The 23,029-nt window shown below is 40.5% G+C and overlaps 1 protein-coding gene across 1 annotated transcript in view; it reads right to left on the reverse strand.

The window, feature by feature from the left end:
- arr (low-density lipoprotein receptor-related protein 6) overlaps positions 1-22,184 on the reverse strand; it is a 259,110-nt gene extending 236,926 nt beyond the window's left edge. Inside the window, exons 1-2 of the mRNA XM_067771699.1 lie at positions 21,784-22,184; positions 3,367-3,925 (exon numbers count right to left, since the gene is read on the reverse strand). Coding sequence (XP_067627800.1) covers positions 3,367-3,748 — 382 coding nt within the window. The 5' untranslated portion in view covers positions 3,749-3,925; positions 21,784-22,184. The remainder of the gene's footprint in view (positions 1-3,366; positions 3,926-21,783) is intronic.
- Between the last annotated feature and the right edge of the window lie 845 nt (positions 22,185-23,029).

A 23,029-nucleotide genomic window follows, 5' to 3' on the forward strand; every position in this document is an offset into this window, starting at 1 on the left:
TGTATGTAGTCATGAGCGTTTCTTTATCTTTTCCCCAAGTACTGCCAGCGAGGGATTTGAGGATTTTGTTACGGCTCTGAATTCTCGGAACAATTGCGGCTGCCTGCTCACCAAAATGTAGATCCTGATCAAACGTCACACCCAAGATTTTGGGGTGTAGGACAGTCGGTAGCGTAGTGCCATCGACGTGGATGTTCAAAATGGTCGACATTTGGGGCGTCCATGTTGTAAATAAGGTCGCGGAAGATTTAGCCGGTGATAATGCCAGGTTTCGCGAGGCGAAAAAACTGGAGAGATCAGGGAGGTAGCCGTTTATTTTATTGCATAGCGCATCGATCTTTGGGCCTGGGCCTGTGGCCATTATTGTGCAGTCATCGGCGTAGGAAACGATTGTGACTCCTTCCGGTGGTGAAGGTAGCTTAGATATGTAGAATTTAAACAAAAGTGGGGATAGGACACCACCCTGTGGCACCCCCTGTTTAATTCTCCTTGGTTTTGATGTTTCGTTTCTAAATTGCACCGATGCCTGCTTGGTAACCGTATGTAGCTATCAACGTTTCTGTCTTTGCTCCAAGCGATTCCAGCGAAGGACTTTGGGGTTTTGTTACGACTCCGAATTTGAGGTACGACTGCGGTTGCGAGAAACGCAGATCATTATTTAATGTCAATCCTAGTATTTTTGGATGCAAGATAGTTGGTAACATAATGCTAGCGAGGTGGATGTACAATGTTGCAGACATTTGTTTTGACCAAAGAGGTGTAAGAGAACTTATTGGACATCCTGGAGGCCTTGGGGAATGTTATCGATGTTGATGGCGCTTTGCTGGATGCAGATCTGGTACGTTCCGGTAACAGGCACCATTAGAGTACTAGCCTGATCATCTCGGGAACGATTTTGTATGACCAGATGAAACCTTCTAGGCCATCCACTGCCACCCCCTAGATCCATTAGTAACTTGGGGTCGCCAAAGCCTCGCTGTTAAAGAAACAGGATTCACCACGGGTAGGTGAGGTTGACAATTGTGTTAAAGGAGATAAGTATGCCGCTGGCAACCCCTTGAAAGGGTTGCGTTACACAACGCCCTGAATCAATTTGGTATTTTAGTCGCCTCTTACGACAGACATACCTGACGGGAATATATACTAAGCTCCCTACCCCCTTGAGGAGAAGTCTGAGAACTTGAGCGGTGATAGCACCTATCACATAATTGCTCATATGTACCTCTAAATAGAGAAGGCTTCAGGCTCATGATGGGGGTGCAGGCGGGATTCTGTCTTCTGGCTTCGCATGCTTATAAATTAGGTCTTGTAAGTAACATAAGATGTAAGAAGTGTTAGCTGTGCGTAAAAACGGTTTGCTACGCTGTGTTCTTGTCGTGCGCCTGCGAGGTCAAGACTCCAAACACTACGGACGGCGGACAGCGGAGCAAATAAGCTGTATTCGAGAAAGCTTTTTCATATGAAGTCTCTTTTGACTTAGCCTGTTCAACCTAACCAAACGAAGTAAAACAAGTAAAGAAGGTTAAGTTCGGGTGTAACTGAACATTACATACTCAGCTGAGCGCTATAGAGAAAATAAGGGAAAATCCCCATGTAGGAAAATGACCCTAGGACCCTGGAATGTGTTTGTATGACATGGGTACCAAATGAAAGGTGGTAATGAGTATTTTAAAAGGGAGATATCGCCATAAAGGCGGACCAGGGGTGACTCTATAATGTGTTTGTACGATATGGGTATCAAATTAAAGGTATTAATGAGGGTTTTTAAAGGGAGTAGCCCTTCGTTGTATATGTGAAGGCGTTTTCGAGATATCGACCAAAATGTGGACCATGATGACCCAGATCATCATCTGTCGGGTACCGCTAATTTATTTATATATGTAATACCACGAGCAGTGTTCCTGCCAAGATTGCAAGGGCTTTTGATTTCGCCCTGCAGAACTTTTTAATTTTCTTCTACTTAATATGGTAGAAGTCACACCCACTATACAAAGTTCTTTCTAAAGTTATATTTTGCGTCAAAAAACCAATCCAATCACCATGTTTCATCCCTTTTTTCGTATTTGGTATAGAATTGTGGCATTTTTTTAATTTTTCGAAATTTTCGATATCAAAAAAGTGGGCGCGGTCAGATTTCGCCCATTCTTAATACCAAGGTAAAGTGAGTTCAGATAAGTACGTGAACTAAGTTTAGTAAAGATATATCGGTTTTTGCTCAAGTTATCGTGTTAACGGTCGACTGTGTATGAAAACTGGGCGTGGCATCAACCGATTTCGCCCACTTTCCCAGAAAACAGTTATCGTCATAGAAGCTATGCCCCTACCAAATTTCACAAGGATTGGTAAATTTTTGTTCGTCTTATGCCATTAAAAGTGTTCTAAAGAAATTAAATGAAAAAGGGCGGAGCCACGCCCATTTTGAAAATTTCTTTTATTTTTGTATTTTGTTGCACCATATCGTTACTGGAGTTGAACGTTGACATAATTTAGTTATATACTGTAAAGTTATTAAATTTTTTGTTAAAATTTGACTTATAAATTTTTTTTTTTAAAGTGGGTGTGTTCGTTATACGATTTTGCTAAAATACATATAGTTATAGGAGTAACGTTCCTGCCAAATTTCATCATGATATCTTCAACGACGGCTAAATTACAGCTTGAAAAACTTTTAAATTACCTTCTTATAAAAGTGGGCGGTGCCACGCCCATTGTCCAAAATTTTATTGATTTTTAATTTTGCGTCATAAGGTCAACCCACCTACCAAATTTCATCGCTTTAGCCGTCTTTGGTAATGAATTATCGCACTTTTTCGGTTTTCCGAAATTTTCGATATCTAAAAAGTAGGTGTGGTTATAGTCCGATTTCGTTCATTTTAAATAGCGATCTAAGATGAGTGCCCAGGAACTTACGTACCAAATTTCATTACGATACCTTAAAATTTACTCAAGTTATCGTGTTTACGGACGGACGGACGGACATGGCTAAATGAATTTCTTTTTTCGCCCAGATCATTTTGATATATAGAAGTCTATATCTATCTCGATTAGTTTATGCCGTTACGGATTACCGTTATGCGAACAAAATTTATATACTCTGTGAGCTCTGCTCAGCTGAGTATAAAAACGATTGAGCATATGCGGTAAGACTATGGGCAGTTCCAATTTAACCACACTGCTCTCCATATTAAGTGCCTAATCAAGAAGTAATTAAGTGACTAATTTTTTTCATTACAAATTCGATCATGTGTTGAAATATCTTGCATTTTGCAAAGCGCTAAACTTTCCAATTGTTTGAAAGACAATAAAATTTGCAACTTTTAATTGTTGTTGTAGGTAAAAATACACAAGTCAACATAAAATACTTACCATTTTTAATTTGTTGACTATCACCAATAAAACAGGTTGCTATGAGTGATAAGAGGAATAGCCAATTTACGCTGCTACCACAACTTAATCTCTTGTGACTATGACATTGATGACAATTCCCATGGTAGCCACTGCAATTACTTGTATTCGTAGCAACGTGACGTCTGAGTTGATATTGTCGATGTAGACGTGTGGCACTATTCTCGTTTTCGATTCTATTCACAATCTTTGCTGTAACACTTGTTATTGATATGTTTTTTATTGCTTTAATTTTTAAGTTATTTTTATATAATCGCTTTTGGCTCGCCGCAACATATTTTTGAGTTTTCGTTTTTCTTGTTGCTATTGTCCTGGAGTTTGCTAAAAATGGCTCAGTAGCCATCGCATTCAGGTATTCAACATAAGCTCTAAGTAAACAAGCTTTTTTTACACACTCTTAGTTATTGGACAACGTGCGAAACAATGAAAGTACGCCTTCGTGATATGTTTAATTTATTATGTTGCTTTAGATGTCAGTTAAAGTTGGTGCATCGTTATTTTTTGCGTGCTGCAAACATTTCTGAAAAAGAAGAAAAAAGCGTAAGTGTTGTTTGTAGTAATAATTGTGGTAGGTCTGTTCCCCAAGCCGTTTTTGACGCCAAGAACTGAGCCCTATTAAAGAACTGAACTAAAGTAAACCTTATGCGGCAGTTACCCACGAACGTACGTAGAAAAAACGTGTCATGCGGCAGTTACCCACCGACGTGTGCCGTACGTAAGGACGTTTGTCGTACGAAGCACGTTTGACCGAACTCTCAAGCCCGTAGGAATCAATGTGTGCGTCTGTGTACATGTACATAACATATTTGTGTGTGTATTGTTTACAGATAAGCACTGTTGCCATTGACCATTTTGCATGTATGCTTATGGAAACATCAACTTTTTCCAATTTAATTTTTGATGTTGTAAAAGGCTGGAATTAATATTAAATAAATATAAATAGATTACATATTTATAATCTGCACCTTTACATAATTATTTCGAATTATTTTCACAGTTTGTCAAACTTTAATTAGGTATTTTGCATAAAACTGCAAACGGTCAAAAATTAACGCACAAAAGTTTACTAGGCAACTCTGTCTAGTGAGAGAGCGATCAGCTGACACGTTCATACGGAAAAAATCAAAATTGTTTTGATTTCTACGTTCCGGGCTACGTACGTACGGGCGTTGCACGTCGGTGAGTTTTCGTTTACATTGCACACTCATAAGATAGGTCGTGTCAGCTGAAGCCGTGGTTACTCACGAACGTACGTAGAAAACTCACCGACGTGCAACGCCCGTACGTACGTAGCCCGGAACGTAGAAATCAAAACAATTTTGATTTTTTCCGTAAGAACGTGTCAGCTGATCGCCCTCTCACTAGACAGAGTTGCCTAGTAAACTTTTGTGCGCTAATTTTTGACCGTTTGCAATTTTATGCAAAAACGCCTAATTCAAGATTGAAAAATTGTGGAAATAATTCGAAATAATTATGTAAAAGTGCTGATTATAAATATTTAATCTATTTATACTTATTTAATATGTATTCCGGCCTTTTACAATATCAAAAATTAAATTGGAAAAAGTTGATGTTTCCATAAGCATACATGCAAAATGGTCAATGGCAACAGTGCTTATCTGTAAACAATACACACACAAATATGTTATGTACATGTACACAGACGCACACATTGATTCCTACGGGCTTGAGAGTTCGGTCAAACGTGCTTCGTACGACAAACGTCCTTACGTACGGCACACGTCGGTGGGTAACTGCCGCATTAGAAAGTAGCAAAAGTACTGTTATTTATTGTGCCTACAATGTGAATTTATTTGAAAAAAACCATCATATTGCGCTCCAATATTCTCCGACCAAAGCATACTTTAGGCACTTAGGCTGGATATACATTGACCTCATCTTCTTTTTCAAGAGCTTCAACTTTTACAGACATGTTAAGCTCGTCATGAGTTAAAAAGTCTCAAGTTTTGGCATCGCTTTACCGTATCTAAACCAATCAACACATCAAGGAGTAGTGTTGCGCAATCCTTTAAAGGGGTTGCCAGGGCAATTTATAGCTTGTTGTTGTTGTTGTAGCGATAAGGTTTCTCCCCGAAGGCTTTGGAGAGTGTTATCGATGTAATGGTCCTTTGCCGGATACAGATCCGGTACGCTCCGGTAACACAGCACCATTAAGGTGGCCCGACTATTTCGGGAACGGCCACATTAAACCTTCAGGCCATCCCTGCCTCCCCACTCCCAAGTTCTATGAGGAGCTTGGAATCGCCAGAGCCTCGTCTGTTAGTGAAAAAGGATTCGCCGCGAATAGGTGAGGTTGACAATTGGGTTTGGAGAAGCTATATACTGCGCTGGCAACCTGAAAGGGTTGCGCTACACAGCCCCATGAATCTGGTATTTTAGTCGGCTCTTACGACAGGCATACCTACCGCGGGTATATTCTGACCCCCTACCCGCAATCGAATTGCCAACCTCACCTAATCGTAGCGAATCCTGATTATTTAGCACGCGCGTAGCTTGCGACCCCAAGTTTCTCACGAATAGGGGGGGGGGGGGGGGGGGGGGTTAAATGACCCAGACGATTTAACTTGGTCATTTTAAATCGTCCTCGAGCTGGCCAGCTAGTATCTTATTGGTGCTATTTTCCGGAATGTACGAGATTAATATCCGGCAATGCAACAAGAAGAAGAGAAACTCATCTGTAAAAAGTTCGAGGATTAATCACCAGATTTACAAACTTTGGGGACTTTTGAACATATGGCACGCTTATAAGATAGTTTTCATCAGGAGGCAAGCGATAGTAATCAGCTTTACTAACCTTGAAGTGCAGTAAATAGTTGCCAAACAAAGAATGAGCTTGTCTGGCAGATAGAGTAAATTTATTGATAAATTTATGTTTTTTTCATGTCTATATATACAAACAGCCGGAGGTTCTATATTAGGGCGGGTCAAATTGTATTTGGAAAAAAGGGGGAAAAAACTTCATGTGCACATCCAGTTTCTGAATCGGTAATTCTTTACTTTAGCTCACAACTGCTAAAACTCATCCAAAAATATCGGGAGAGGTGTCAAAAGTCGCGTTATGAACCACCACGAATCCTAAAGCGGAAATTAAAACATTACTTTCTGTCAAAAGATATTTCCAAAAATCTCCGGAGTGTTCCGAAACCGGGGGTGGGATCCAAAGTATTTTTGCGCAGATATTTTTGGATGAGTTTTAGCAGTTGTGAGCTAAAGTAAAGAATTACTTCTGAATCTATGGGTCATATTGAGTATTATTGTCCATGGGACCATAGGTCTGAAATGAATTTCGAGCATCTCTCATTTTGTTAGAAAATTTTATATCCCAATCCGAATAGCGGCTCTCACAAATAAAATACATGAAAATAAATGTCAAATTCGGATTCGGATTGGGATATAACATTTTCTAACAAAATTAGGAAGGCTCGAAATTCATTTCAGACCTATGGTCCCATGGACAATATTACGTAGTGTGACCCATAGATTCAGAAACTGGATGTGCCTTTTCAACAATAAATTTGACCCACCCTATTCTACATATTATATCCACCACTCTCCCCTTGACTTTTGTCAGGCAATTGATAAAAATAAATGAACTGATAAAAACGGAAGTGATAAAGTAGTGCTGGCGACGACTGAAACGTTGCTACTGCCAATGTAAACAACACAATAGAAATACTATATACATATATCTCTGATAAACATATGCTGCGAATACATATGGAAAGCAAAAACAACAATGTGGTGTGAAATATTCAACAAATAAACCAAATAGGTAGCAAATAGTAAAAGCAACCAATACGAAAGAGCTCTTATTAATGGGATTCAAGGGGTTGTGTAGCGCAATATATAGCTTCTCCAACCCAATTGTCAACCTCACCTTCGAGCGGCGAATCCCGTTTCACTAACAGACGAGGCTCTGGCGACCCAAAGCTCCTCATGGGGTGGGGAGGGAGGGATGTCCTGAAGGTTTAGTGTGGCCATATAAATCGTTCCCGAGATGGTCGGGCTAGTACCTTAATGGTGCTGTGTTACCGGAGCATACCGGATCTGTATCCGACAAAGGACCATCACATCGATAACGCTCCCCAAAGCCTTCGGGGAGTAACCTTATCGCTACAACAACAACAACAGCTCTTACTAATTTCACATTTTATTTTCGCGTTTATTCTGACTAATGCAGCAACAGAAGCCAAAAATAGAGATATAGATGTTGCGGGCGGGTATAGAGAAAGGGATGTACAAGAAGAAGGGAGAGGTAAAGGAAAAGGAAGATTTTACGGGACGGGGGAGAGAGGTAAGTGAAAGAATTGGCCGATGAAAACGTAGTGGTGTGGCGAAGGAAGAGAGGAAGATTGAGTGGAAGTGGAAGAGAGAGAGAGAGAGAGAGGTTGTTGTAGTTGTAGCAGTGCACCGCCCTATCCAATAGATGCGAATACTCACAAGGTGTCATGAATATTCTCTATCGGGACCCCGAGGAAATTTGCCGCTTCAACAGCGCTGGACCAAAGAAATAGGGGTGTTAAGAGGCGTTGGTTCCACATTTATTTATTTATTTATTTATTTATTTGTTAGTCTACAAATTTTACAATCAGTCAGACTAAATATGAATTAATGAATGAATATAAATGCGGATTACAGTGTAAAATTAACAAGCATACATAGTGAGCAAAATTATATTATAAAATATGTATATACACATATTATTGAATCAGTTGTCGGGATGGACCGTGATGCCGAGCAACGGAATTGATTATCAGTGCTGTCGGAATGGACGTGATTTCGAGCAGCTGATGTATATTTAACACACAATAGTAGGGCTGCGATGTGTGGGAGGCTGGAAAGGACGTGATTCCAAGCCACCCGCCCAAAGTAACTATTGATTATTAGTGCTGTCGGAATGGACATGATTTCCAGCAGCTGATGTATATTTAACACACAATGAGTAGGGCTGCGATGTGTGGGAGGTTAGAAAGGACGTGATTCCAAGCCACCCGCCCAAAGTAACTGGAGCAGGTAACAGATTTAGTTTAACATGTGATTTTGAAACAGTTATGAGTTCAAAGCAGTGAGTATATATTTTTTTTATACTGTAAAGTGTGTCGCAAGTATCAATATTATTGCAGTGATTATTGAAATCTTGACACAGACAACGAAGAGGTTCATGCATTTGAAAATTCGATCTACATGTATTTAAATATAGCGGTTGGAAATACCGAGAGGGCCTAAAAGGGACATTAAACATCACCTCGCCAAGCAGAAATGGACTGTTTATCATCCCCCTTAATAGTTTTACCATAAATAAAACGCCAAGCATCTCCCTACGGCTCTGTAATGAAGGCAGCTGTAAAAGTTTTAACCGGCTGCAATAGGGCGGTAGGTTCCTTGATGGATCCCAGGGCAAATGATTTAACGCAAAGAGCAAAAATTGCTTCTGGACCGATTCCAATTTTTCGCTATGAACCTCATAACGCGGGTTCCAGATAATGGAAGCATATTCCAATATAGGTCTTACTAACGATAACAAAAAAAAAAAAAAATGGTTGGTGTTGGTGTTTTTGGGTTGTTGCAATTAAAAACATGGTTGGTGTTATGTGGGGACACGTTACAATCAGGCCATACAAAGCCTCATTTATAAGCTGGTTCGATTCGCTGCAGAGTATATGCACGCTTGTTAAGGTGCTATTTGAGATGTATAGCTTTGTGAGATTCGTTGGCAGGCAAAAGTCAGCAAGTTTAATATGTTTTTTTATGGAGCTTGATGGCATTTTTTGTGATCTTTGGGGGTTCGAATAACAAATCTAATGTTTTCTGTTTCTTTATTTCCATGTGTTCCAGTATGTTTAATCGTAAGCCTTTATGAATTATGGAGAAGTTTCGCTATATATATAATTTTTTTGTATTACATAATTTATGAAACATGTGGTTTGCAATGTTGTTGTTGTTGTAGCGATAAGGAAACTACCTCAAGGCCTTGTGGATGAAATCGATGTTGATGGTCCTTTGCCGGATGCAAATCCGATACGTTCCGCTAAAAAGCACCATCTCGGGAACGATTTAGTACGACCACGCTTGTCGACTCTTACGGCAGGTACATAACTATACCTGCTGCGGGTATATATCAAGCCCCCTAACCTGCTGGGGTTGTTTGCGGCTGTGTCACTAATACTATTACTTAAATTCAAAGTTTTCCTGCCAAAAACCCTTATATGTTCACGAAATCCAGTTCTAAGCATGCGACTAGTTTGCAAAATGTAGCTCTGCTCATTAGCAGTTAATGTCTAATGGATCCCCATTTTTGCACCGGATTTTGATATGTGCCCAACGCTTTTCGTCTTTCTGAATGTCGTCTGGATATTATGCTTTTGGAATACCTTCGCTAAATAGTTTGTACGATACTTTTCCAGAGTATAGTAAAACTGACGCGAGTATAGTGGCTTCCTCGGTTTGCAATACCTTTTTTTCTTTGCATCCCATCTAATTTTGAGCTATATATTGCTTCCATATCCTGTGTTTGTGGCAATTGAATGTATCTTATCTTTTAGTTAACGGGTTCGCTTAATTTTATGATCAAATGAGAAAAGGCTGATGTGAATGGTTTGAGTTCCCTATTATGCCATATGGCATATTATTTTTATGGTTAGATCCAAATAGTTAATTGTTCCTTTAACTTCCTGATCCTTGAATATGTCTCGGAGCTGTATTTTGAGAAACTCTGTTGTTTGTTCTTGGTTGTTGTAACGATGAAGACACTTTACGAAGTTTTTAGGGATGGTTATCGATATTGATGGTCCTGTGCCGGATATAAATCCGGTACGTTCCAGTAACAAGCACGATAAAGATTGTATCCCGGCTATCTCGGGAACTATTTACTATCAAGACATTGAACCTTTTTGGCCAGCCTGCCTCCCACGGCTTAATTTCCAGAGGAACTTGGCTCGCCAGGCCCCCGACTTCTAAAGAAATTCGCTCGGGTAGGTGAGGTACACAATTGGGTTGCAGCTGTCTTCGTTATAACGAATATAATATCAGCTATATATCCGGTCGTAGAAGGCTAAACATCTTTCAGTTGGTTCTCTAATCGGTCCAGGTTCCGGAGGGATCCGGGGTTAATTCTTCGGATTTTCGTCAATATCTTTTGAGCGACTCGAAATTTTTCTTTTCCGCTTTCGGATTATTGTTTTCCAGCTCAAAAAATATGGGGTAGGGTGTTGTTGTTGTTGTTGTTGTAGCAATGCTCGCCCCACCTAATAGCCGCGACCGATCACAAATTGTCATCAATATCCTCTAACGGGAGTCCAAGGAAACTTGCCGTTTCAACAGGGGTGGACCATAAGGAAAGGGGTGTTAGAGGCGTTGGTTCCACATTACAATTAAAGAGATGGTTGGTGTCATGTGGGGACACATTACAAGCAGGGCATACATTTTGTATGTCGGGGTTGATTCTGGATAGGTAAGAGTTTAACCTGTTACAGTATCCAGAACGAAGTTGAGCAAGAGTGACACGCGTTTCCCTGGGGAGTATGCGTTCCTCTTCTGCGAGTTCTGGATATTTTTCTTCAAGTACTGGATTCACCGGGCAATTCCCGACATAAAGGTCCGACGCCTGTCTATGGAGTTCACCAAGGACCTGCTTGTGTTTTTCCGCTTCATACGGCTGGGTTCTCAGGTGCCGTATTTCCTCAAAATGCTTACGGAGATGACTCCTTAGGCCCCTAGGCGGTGTTTCGTCAATCAGGTGTCTGTTGGGATGCCCAGGTTTCTGGGTATTCAACAGAAACTGTTTGGTCAGCATCTCATTTCTCTCCCTGATGGGGAGTATTCTCGCCTCATTATGCAGGTGGTGTTCTGGGGACATAAGAAGACAACCCGTGGCGATTCTGAGAGCAGTATTTTGGCAGGCCTGTAGTTTCTTCCAGTGGGTGGTTTTTAGGCTTGGCGACCATATGGGTGACGCGTAGCACGTAATCGGCTGGCTAATTGCTTTGTATGTGGTCAAGAGCGTTTCTTTATCTTTTCCCCAGGTACTGCCAGCAAGGGATTTGAGGATTTTATTACGGCTCTGAATTCTTGGAACAATTGCGGTTGCGTGCGCACCAAAATGTAGATCCTGATCAAACGTCACACCCAAGATTTTGGGGTGTGGGACAGTCGGTAGCGTAGTGCCATCAACGTGGATGTTCAATATGGTCGACATTTGGGGCGTCCATGTTGTAAATAAGGTCGCGGAAGATTTAGTCGGTGACAATGACAGGTTTCGCGAGGCGAAAAAACTGGAGAGATCAGGGAGATAGCCGTTTATTTTGTTGCATAGCTCATCGATCTTTGGGCCTGGGCCTGTGGCCATTATTGTGCAGTCATCGGCGTAGGAAACGATTGTGACTCCTTCCGGTGGTGAAGGTAGCTTAGATATGTAGAAATTAAACAAAAGCGGGGATAGGACACCACCCTGTGGCACCCCTTGTTTAATTCTCCTTTGTTTTGATGTTTCGTTTCTGAATTGCACCGATGCCTGCCGACCACCCAGATAATTTGCGGTCCACCTTTTAAGACATGGGGGAAGGGTAGACCCTTCCAGGTCTTCCAGTAACGAGCCATGGTTGACCGTATCAAAAGCTTTTGATAGGTCTAACGCTACGAGTACTGTTCTATGGTGGGGATATTGATTCAAACCGCAATTTATCTGGGTGCTAATGACATTTAGCGCGGAGGTAGTGCTATGGAGTTTTCTGAAGCCATGCTGATGAGGGGCTAGCTGCAAATGTGCCTGGAAATGAGGGATCAAAATGGCTTCAAGCGTCTTTGCCACTGGCGATAGGAGAGATATCGGACGATATGACTCACCTACGTTAGCTGGTTTCCCAGGCTTTAGTAGCGGGACCACCTTGGCCATTTTCCATTTCTCGGGGATGACAAAGGTGGAAAGAGACAGGTTGAAGACATGCGCTAAATATTTGAAACCCTCTTTCCCTAGGTTTTTAAGCATCGGCATGGCTATGCCGTCTGGGCCCACTGCTTTGGATGGTTTAGCGCGACCAATGGCGTCCTCAACCTCTCTAGCGGTGATGGTAATTGGTGACGCGCTGAGTTTGTGTTTATGTGCACGTCTATTGGCTCTCCGTCTATCTTTGTCGACCGTAGGATGCATTATATATTGTCGGCAGAAAGCGCTCGCGCATTTTTTCGCATCCGACAGTACCTTATCGCCAAAGGCGATGGAAATTTTGTCTTTGTGCTTAGTCGGATTCGATAGGGACTTTACGGTGGACCAAAGTTTACCTACACCGGTAGAGAGGTTACAACCTCTTAGGTGCTCTTCCCATTTCGCCCGCTTGTGTTCGTCCACAAGCAATCTGATGCGTTGGTTTATATCCCTTATTTGGGGGTCGCCTGGATCAAGCTGTCTTATAAGGTCGCGTTCCCTCGCTAAGCTCGCGGCCTCCGCCGGGAAGTGGGCCGGATTTCGGGAATTCTCCCGGCGGGAATGAAATGTGCCGAGGCGGATTCAATGACCTTACGGAAGGCACGCTCCCCTTGGCGGGCATCAGTCGGGATAGGGAGGGCAGCAAAGCTGCTGTCTGTTGCAGATTTATATTCTTCCCACTTTCCTTTTTTGAAGTTTATGAAAGTGCGTTTTTCGGTGACGATGAAGTCGGCGGTACGCTCGAACGAAATTAGTATGGGCAGGTGGTCGGATGCCAATGTTACCATCGGCTGCCAGTTGACGCAGTTTACGAGTTCTGCGCTCACGATTGAGATATCTGGCGAGCTATGACAGCTTCCTACCATACGTGTGGGGGCGTCTCCGTTAATTGTGCAGAACGTCGTTTCGTCTATTTGATCCGCCAACATCTCACCCCTACTGTCCGCCCGCAAGTTTGAATGCCATAGGTCGTGATGGGCATTGAAATCTCCTAAGATAATGCGATTGTTGCCAGTGAGTAAGGCCTCGATATTAGGGCGGTATCCACTGGGGCAACAGGTGACAGGAGGGATGTAGATGTTGATGATTTCTAGATTTGCATCGCCTGACCGGACAGATAGGCCTTGACGTTCTAAGACATTGTCACTGCGGTCGATGCCAGGATCAAATATATGATATTGCACAGAGTGGTGTATAATAAACGCGAGGCCGCCTCCATTTCCGCTCTCGCGGTCTTTCCTGTGGACATTATAACCAGAGCAGGTCTGCAATGCAGATCTTGCTGTGAGTTTAGTCTCTTGAATCGCAGAAATGCGGATGTTGTGCCGCTTCATGAAATCGACTATCTCCGTAATCTTCCCAGTTAGTCCATTACAGTTGAACTGCAGAATTCTGAAGTGCATGAGGGGTGACGCCGCCACTCTAGGGGTAAGTGAGGGGTGACTACGCCTAGGTTGTGGAAGGCCAGGACGCAATTGCTGTTGTGGCCTTGGGACTGGGCGCCCTTGGGCAAGCATTGGGGTACCCGGATGATTTGGGTTTACGACCTGGCAACATGGCGCGATGAAACCCGTCGAGGGGTTGCCGTCGCGGAGACCAGAACATCTAGGAAAGTGGCACCACCCAAGGCAGGAGCTGCATTGAGCGGATGTCGCAAACCTATATATTCTGTGCTGGCAGACGGTGCAAACGGAGGCAGGGACTAAGAGTCTGTTTCCCTGACCTGCACGATTGCTGAAAGAAAATTGCAGAAAAGAGGGGAGGAGAAGAAGACGGGGGCAGGGGCTGATGCTCAGCATTGCTACCAGCTCTACTACGAAGGTAGTAGTTATGAGTGGTATCAGCTGTTTGAGTTGTTGGCGCCGTGGGGCGCGAGCAGCAGCGGGTACTTGTTGTGGCTTGCTGAGCAGCGAAGCTGCTGGAAGGTAGTGGGGATACGCTTAGGCGTAGACTACGGGACGCCCTTGAGCGTGAGCAGCAAGGAGCCACAAAAGATTTATAAAAGTTACGTGGACGTCGGGTTTTGGGATCAAGCCCAGAACAACCTGTCCGATGCAACCATCCCTTGCACGAGACACACTGAACAGAGTATGACCGTCCTAAAAAGATTCTTTTCTGGCAAATGCAGCAAAACCATTTCTCAGGACCGGGGTGAGGAGACGGACCCGGATTGGGTTCGATACCTTCCCGGAGTAAGAGAATATGTAGCAGTCCTGCTGCAAGGAGCTGCTGGGAGGATGACAATTTGTGGGAGGGACGAAACAAATTAAATGGGGTCACACTGAAATGACAGTCCTTGGTCGGGAAAAATCCCGAGTCGCTCCGGTACATAGAACCGACTGCCTTGGGGTAAGGTGTCAAAACACGTGGTTTGGACCAAAATTATTGAGCACACGACCGATTTGGGAGGAACCCGGGTCATTTTTTGGGTTTTCGTTAATATCTTTTGAATGACTAAAAATTTTTATTTTCCATTTTCGGTTTCGCGACCCTGGTACCAACGCGTCTTTTGACAGCCCTTCCTATATTTTTGGACGCGTATAAAGAGCGTCATGCTGTTGTTGTTACTGTAGCGATAAGGTTGCTCCCCGAAGGCTTTGGGGAGTGTTATCGATGTGATGGTCCTTTGCCGGATACAGATCCGACATGCTCCGGTAACACAGCACCATTAAGGTGCTAGCCCGACCATATCGGGAACGATTTATATGGCCACATTAAACCTTCAGGCCATCATTCCCTCCCCACCCCCAAGTTCCATGAGGAGCTTGGGGTCGCAAGAGCGTCGTCTGTTAGTGAAACAGGATTTGCCGCGGATATGTGAGGTTGGCAATTGGGTTTGGAGAAGCTATATATTGCGCTGGCAACCTGAAGGGTTGCGCTACACAGCCCCTTGAATCTGGTATTTTAGTCGCCTCTTACGACAGGCATACCTACCGCGGGTATATTCCGACCCCCTAGCCGCTGAGGTAGCTTATGCTGTAGTATAGACTAGCCGTAACTACATTTTGACCATGATACAAATATTTGTATCATGCTTTCGACTATGAATATGCCCCATAATATTCTGAAGGAATGAGGCATGCCTTTTATGGTACATCTTAAAGCGCGTACGGTTTTGTTTGTGAACCACTGTACAAAGTAGTCCGCGCAGGTTGAGGCGATGTTGTTGTTGTTGCGATGCAATACAACATTACAAGCAAAAACCTGAAGTAAGGACCAGAACATCCGCCAGCACCAACAAATTTTAAATATTTTAAACAAAACAAATCAAAAAGGTGGATTGAACAAGTAAAGGTGTCTAAGTTCGCGTGTAACCGAACATTATATACTAAGCGTGAACTTTAATTGTACATTTCATTTCAGATAAATTACTTTTCTACATAACACGTGACACCGCCCATTTAAAAGAAAAATTCCCCATTTCCTCTTACAGTAAAACTTGATAAGTGAAATATCATTGATTCAAAACTATTTTTTGCTAACTTATAGCTTATTATTCTAGTTTACGACCCTTTTAAACTTGTTTTATATCTAAGTTGCTGTGGTCTCTAACCGATCCCGTCCATTTTTACTAGAAATATTTTCTGCTATAGGGAAAATATGTGTACCCAATTTTATTACGATCCGTTAATTTTTCTTCGAGTTATGGCTCCCGAAACATAGAAAACTGCTTAGTCATAAAAGGGCCGGTGCCACGCCCATTTTTTTAAATTTGAAGTTTTTCCTATTTATTGTTATAAATCCTCTTGGGAAATGAAATACCATTGATATAAAGCTCTTTTTTGCAAAGATATAGCTTATTTTATTCGTCCATGACCCTTTCAAAAATCTTTTATATAAAAGTGGGCATGGTCCTTAACCGATTTCGTTAATTTTTCTTCAAAGCGTTCCTTATAGTAGAGACAACCTCTCTGCGGAATTTTGTTGCGATAGGTTTAACGATTTTTGATTTATGATTAATATTTGTAAAATTGATTTTATTATAAGTGAGCGGTGCCGCGCTCATTTTAAACAATTGTTTCAAATTTTTATCAAGAGTCAATCTACACGTCAAATTTCAACATTCTGGGTGTACTATTTACTAAATAATAAGGTTTTTTGTGTTTTCAAAAATGTTATATATATCAAAATTGCGCTTGGTTATCATCCGATTTCGCTAATTTTCAATACCAATCTATTCTGGGTCCAGATAAGCTCGTGTACCAAATTGGGTGAAGATATCTCAATATTTACTCAACTTATAGTGTTAACGGACAGACGGACGGACATGGCTCAATCAAATTTTTTTTCGATACTGATGATTTTGATGTATGGAAGTCTATATCTATCTCGATTCCTTTATACCTGTACAACCAACCGTTATCCAATCAAAGTTAATATACTATGTGTGCAAAGCACGTTGAGTATAAAAACATTAAACAAACAAAAGCACCACAACGAAAATGCACAAGTTGGGCCAAAACGGTGACGCCGGGAGCAAGTTTACTGTACGAGCGTAAATCAGTGATGATAATCATGGTACATTTGTACTTTTTTTGGTACATTTCGATTCCTAAAGTACGTTGGTACTACATTGAGATATTTGGTACATTTTTGTAAAATACAGCACTACACTTGAAGTCCTTTGCAATCGGCAAAGGTATTTTGTGCAATTCTTCATTTCTGGGCGGACTTGCTCATATTAAACGACATGCGTACTCTGAAGCTCATATTCGAGCTGAAAATTTAGTCAAAACTACACCGAAAATTGTAAAGTACGTTGACAATAAATCTAGAAGCAATTCAGAAAGCCAAGTCGCAAAGAGCTTTGAGGTAAAGTTTAGCTGTTTTTTTGCCGAGCACAATTTGCCATTTGCAATTATGGATCATTCAAATATGCTTATGAGAAATAGCATAACTGATTCTAAAATTGTGAACTAATTTTGCATCAAGGGAATTAAGGCACAGAAAATAATAACTCAAATAACAGGGCCAGTAAATCCATAATTGCATTTTGTCAGAAGAATTATTAATCTCTAATAATCGGTGATACGACTGATATATGTATATCAAAAAATTTGCAAGTTTTGATTCGAATTTTTGATAAAAAGTGCATTGATAGATTTTTAGATTTGATACCTTTGACCGATAGTACCGCGGAGGGTATTTTTAATGACATTATTAAATCTTTGAAAGACCATTCAATACCACTTGAAAATATGATTGGTTTCACTGCCGACAATTGCTCGGTTATGATGGGAGCAAAAAGCGGAGTGCAAGCAAGGCTGAAGCAAGTTGTTCCAAATCTGCATGTTAATGCCGGTGTTTGTTACATTTTAAATTTAGCTTCAATGGCCGTTTGTGATGCATTTCCCAACAAAATTGATACATTTTTAAAAGACGTAAACTATCATTTTTCTAACAGTCCCCTTAGGAGGGCAGACTTTCTGAGTTTTCAAGAACATTTCGGTACAGAAATGCATATTATACTAAAATACGCCCCCAAAAGGTGGCTTTATAGACAAGCAGTCATAGACAGAATTCTTGAGCAATGGGATGCCCTCAAGTATTACTTTAATCTTTACGTATTTGAAAATAAAAGCAGTAATCAAAATATTAATCTTATATCTGAACTTTTTCAAAATCCTATTTATAAAGTATATTTTACATTTCTTTCTTATATTTTAAATGAAATAAATAATGTGAATATAGAAATGCAGTCTGAATATATTCGCATACATTTACTTAAGCGCCAAAAACACGACACGAATATTTCCGCGAACATTCCCGTTATGTTGTTGTTGTTGTAGCAATGCTCGCCCCACCTAATAGCCGTGACCGATCGCAAATTGTTATCTATATCCTCTAACGGGAGTCCAAGGAAACTTGCCGTTTCAACAGGGGTGGACCATAAGGAAAGGGGTGTTAGAGGCGTTGGTTCCACATTACAATTGAAGAGATGGTTGGTGTCATGTGGGGACACGTTGCAAGCGGGGCATACATTTTGTATGTCGGGGTTGATTCTGGATAGGTAAGAGTTTAACCTGTTACAGTATCCAGAACGAAGTTGAGCAAGAGTGACACGCGTTTCCCTGGGGAGTATGCGTTCCTCTTCCGCAAGTTTTGGATAATTTTCGTTAAGCACTGGATTCACCGGGCAATTCCCGGCATAAAGGTCCGACGCCTGTTTATGGAGTTCACCAAGCACCTGCTTGTGTTTTTTCACTTCATACGGCTGGGTTCTAAGGTGCCGTATTTCCTCAAAATGCTTACGGAGATGACTCCTTAAGCCCCTAGGCGCTGCTGGTTCATCAATCAGATGTCTGTTGGGATGCCCAGGTTTCTGGGTATTCAACAGGAACAGTTTGGTCAGCATCTCATTTCTCTCCCTGATGGGGAGTATTCTCGCCTCATTATGCAGATGGTGTTCTGGGGACATAAGAAGACAGCCCGTGGCGATTCTAAGAGCAGTATTTTTGCAGGCCTGTAGTTTCTTCCAGTGGGTGATTTTTAGGCTTGGCGACTATATGGGTGACGCGTAGCACCCGTTATGTCATGTTTCTGCGACCTTTTCTGTCGTGCATGGTGGTGTTTGCCAGTTCGCGCAAATGTTCGCCAAAAATCAAATTATTTTAATTTTTGGCGAACATTTGCGCGAACTGTTCATGCGTGTATGGCAAAATAGCTCATAATCGTAGTAATTTCTGAACGGAGCAGACGTGCGCGGAAAAGTAAAATGGACAATACAAAATTTCTGAGTGAATTTATTGAAATGTATAAATCTTTGCCATCATTGTGTCAAGTAAAAAGCAAAGATTATTGTAATAGAATTAAAAAGAATAATGATTATGAGACTTTAATCGAAAAATTAAAAGAAGTAGATCCTGATACCACAAAGGATACAGTTATAAAAAAAATAAGTAGTTTGCGGGCGCAATACCGGCGTGAATCAAAAAAAAAGAGAGATAGTTTGAAGTCTGGTGCTGGTGCTGAGGATGAATATGTTCCTACTCTTTGGTGCTAAAATTTGCTATGCTTTTTGAAAGATCAAGAAGAACCTTTGGCAGGCGTTACCACAATGCAATTCCAGTTCTTTAATAAGCTCACTTTGTCCAAGAACTGCTCGTTTTTTAAATCATTCTTTGCACCAAATTATTTTTTGCGATCTTCTCTCTTTTTTTACGCTTAATTGCCACAGCGAGCAATATTGCTGCAGCACAATTGTTGTCCGTGTTCATCGCTGTCTGAAAGAGAACTAATGTTCGGCCAAAAGTTCGTATGGTGTATGGCCAAAACTGCGAACAAGATTGCGGAATGTTCGCGGAAAAGTTCGTGTCGTGTATTTGGCGCTTTATTCACAAATTAAAAAGTTTAGTTTATCAAATGGAGAGAAATTTTATAAAAAAATCTTATGAAGTTTATTGCGGTGTTAATGTGGATATCATTCCATCAAACAACCTTTTCGAAAAAGGTGACGTACACATATTGAAGAGCTGTGCTAAACAATTCTATATACAATTTTGTATTACTTTATTAAAGAAAGTAAATGTGAATGATAAAACTTTGTTGTGGGCTGCAAAGCTTTCACCAGAAAGTATTTTAAGCGGTGTAACAAATAGTATTGTTCTTTTAGTTATGGACTTGTTTCCGAAATCTGACTTTGATAAAATAGAGAAAATTATTTCTGAATTTAGAGCTTTAGCAGAGCAATGAGCCTTAAAAAATTCAAGAATTTAAAAATATGCAGCTTTTGGGAAGAAATAAGATCAGTTAAAAATGAATTAAATGCGCCAATGTTTTCCAATATTTATAGAGCAGTTCAAGGCGTATTGTCGATTCCACATTCATCCGCAAACGTAGAAAGGATATTTTCTACACAAAATTTAATTAAAACGAAGTGTAGAAATAAATTTCAAATAAAAACAGTTTCGAATTTAATAAAAACTAAAGACTTGATGAATCAGCTAACAGTAGTTGTCCTAATATAGATACGAAAAAAAGCATTTTGTCAACTGAGGTATTTAAAGAACTCAAAGATGAAGAACTGTTGATGTAGTGATTGGAACATGAGTTATTAGTATAGATATAGGCGACAATTTGTCAACTTTTATACCTGAATCTAAATCTTTTGTACCTAAAATGTTTTTGCATTGAATGCAATTTTTTAAACATTAATTTTATGTTCATTACTGGTACTCAATAAAGGAATGTATTTATATACATATGTACATACTTGTACGCTTCAATCGATAAACTTCTTTTATTATTTTTAACGGAAAAATATTTATTCATAAATAATATTTCCCTGTTATACTACCTTTAGTTGGTAGTAGTGCAGTTTACGGTACCCACCCTAAAGTTGGGCCAAAATTTTCGAGTGAGGTATCAAAAGACGCGTATTAATCTCGAGAACAATAATCCGGAGGCGGAGAAAAATTGTATCTCTTTCCGGAGGTATTTGCAGCTGAAGTTGGCGATTTTAATGTGGTTGTTGTTGTGTAAGTACCCACAAAAAAAATTGTGCATCACCGTGGCGGTAGCCACGGTTATACCACACACCCGGACTTGGCATGGCGTAGCCCACGGTTATTTTTTATAAGCGCGGCCGAAGGCCTCCTACGCAGAAAGGTGTTCTGCGCAAAAATACTATGGATCCCACCCCCGGTTTCGGAGGAACCCGCGGGTCTTTTTCGGTTTTTCGATAATATCTTTTGAACGGGTAAAAAAAGTTAACTTCCGCTTTCGGATTTTTGATCTAGACGTGAATACGCGTCTTTTGATACCTCACTCGATTTTGGCCCAAATTTCGGTGGGTGCCGTAAACTGCACTATTACCCTGTAATTTGTGTTAGAAAGTTTCCTGACTTTAAACAATTTTTGGATAAAGAAGCAGAATATCTCTAGTTTGGTTCAAATTCACATCCGAAGGCTTTTGGTACATTTTTGCATGATTTGATAATTTTTTTTCCTCGTTTGGTACAAAATGAAAAAATCCTTTTATCATCCCTGGCGTAAATGCCAACAGTTTGAGAAATGGCAAAAACTGAGCCCAAGCAAACAAACACAAATACTTGGAAAGCAGAACAATAATAGTAGCAGATAAAAAGGAAAATATACATAGATGAATGGAGTGGAAAATACAGCACACAGAACAAGCTAAAAAAATGAAAAACTATAAAGGCGCGGAAAAAGGTAAACGAACGAGGCGATTAAGAAGCGGCCCAAAACGTAGATAAACTAAAACAATTGGGGTAGAATTTTCATAGAACAACACAACCTTCTAGAGGAATTTGTAAACAACCTTGCACAGGCTCTCTTGAAAGCAGAGGGCATGCAAGTAGAATGAATTATTGTAGCCGGAAGATTCCACGCTGTGAATAACGCAACAGATAGAGCGAAAAGTGTATATAGTTCTTAATTTATGTATTCTATAAATTTATTTTAAATTGGTACATTACATTTCTTTGTATGTTTATTATCTGCTTCGTTGCTTAGCGGCTCGTGTGGCTTTAGATTTTAATTCACTACAATTAATTTCACTGTGCCACTTGAAACAAACGTAAATAAATCACCCAGTTGTTTAAATGATTCAAGCTTTATAAAATTATCATATATTTTGTTTGTAATTACAGCAAATTCTCACATAAATCCGCGAAAGCAGCAATTCGTATACACATTTCTATCTTCTCTATCCAATTGTCTGATATGTATTTGTATTTATTGCACACTTTAGTGATATCAACTTTCTGTATTTTTATTTAAATAAATCAAAATTTCCGCAGAACGATTCTTAATAAATATTTATCTATCTTATCCGCCTTTCACAACCGTACAGCAAAAGAGCAAAATTCGTTTTGGGCGAAATTATCTATGGTTGAGTTGACAATGGACGAACGAGTGAATAAAGTGGAAATGAAAAAACGGACAATAATCGAATAAGTTGTCAAAATGGTAAACATCGAAGCTCGATAGCTGCAGGGTTGCATTGAAAACGATATGTACTAGCACAATTTATAAATTATCGCTGCGCTCACAAAAACAGTTGTGTATTTTTCTTATTTCTGGTGTCCATTTACAAAAGTCGTATTTTTGAAATATTTTATGCAAAGTATGTTATTGATGTGTGAAGGAAAAAATCATGTTTTTTAACCCATTACGACGTGATAAATATTTGCGCCGTTTTATAGCACATAGCTGCTTTCAAACATGATTCAAATTTGCTTTTGGCGGTAGGGAAATGCATGCAATTTTTGTTTCAAAATGCTTATGGGAGGTGTAGCTTTATCAATCAGATGCCTGTTGGGATGCCCGGTTTTCTGGGGATTCAACAGAAACTGTTTGTTTAGCATTTTATTTCTCTCCCTAATGGGGAGTACTCTCGCCTCATTGTGTACGTGATGTTCTGGGGACATAAGAAGACAGCCCGCCCGTAGCGGTTCTGAGGTGCGTAACCTTTAAGGGCCCATTACTGATACTTGACTTGGCTTGAGAACTGTCACTTACAGTTCTGTTAAATGAACATTGCATGTTACTGATTACTCAAAACTTAGCAACACTTAACTTGACTTGGAAGTATGTTGAATTTCAATTTTCTATGTAAGTTCTAAGTGACGTTTATATTTTGAGATGCCATTTGCTTGTTTCCATTTCATTTTGACATTTTGTCATACAAATTGACATTTATTTAAAAATAAATTTCAACGC

Source organism: Eurosta solidaginis, chromosome 3, assembly GCF_040869045.1.
Source record: "Eurosta solidaginis isolate ZX-2024a chromosome 3, ASM4086904v1, whole genome shotgun sequence".
Lineage (NCBI taxonomy): Eukaryota > Metazoa > Arthropoda > Insecta > Diptera > Tephritidae > Eurosta > Eurosta solidaginis.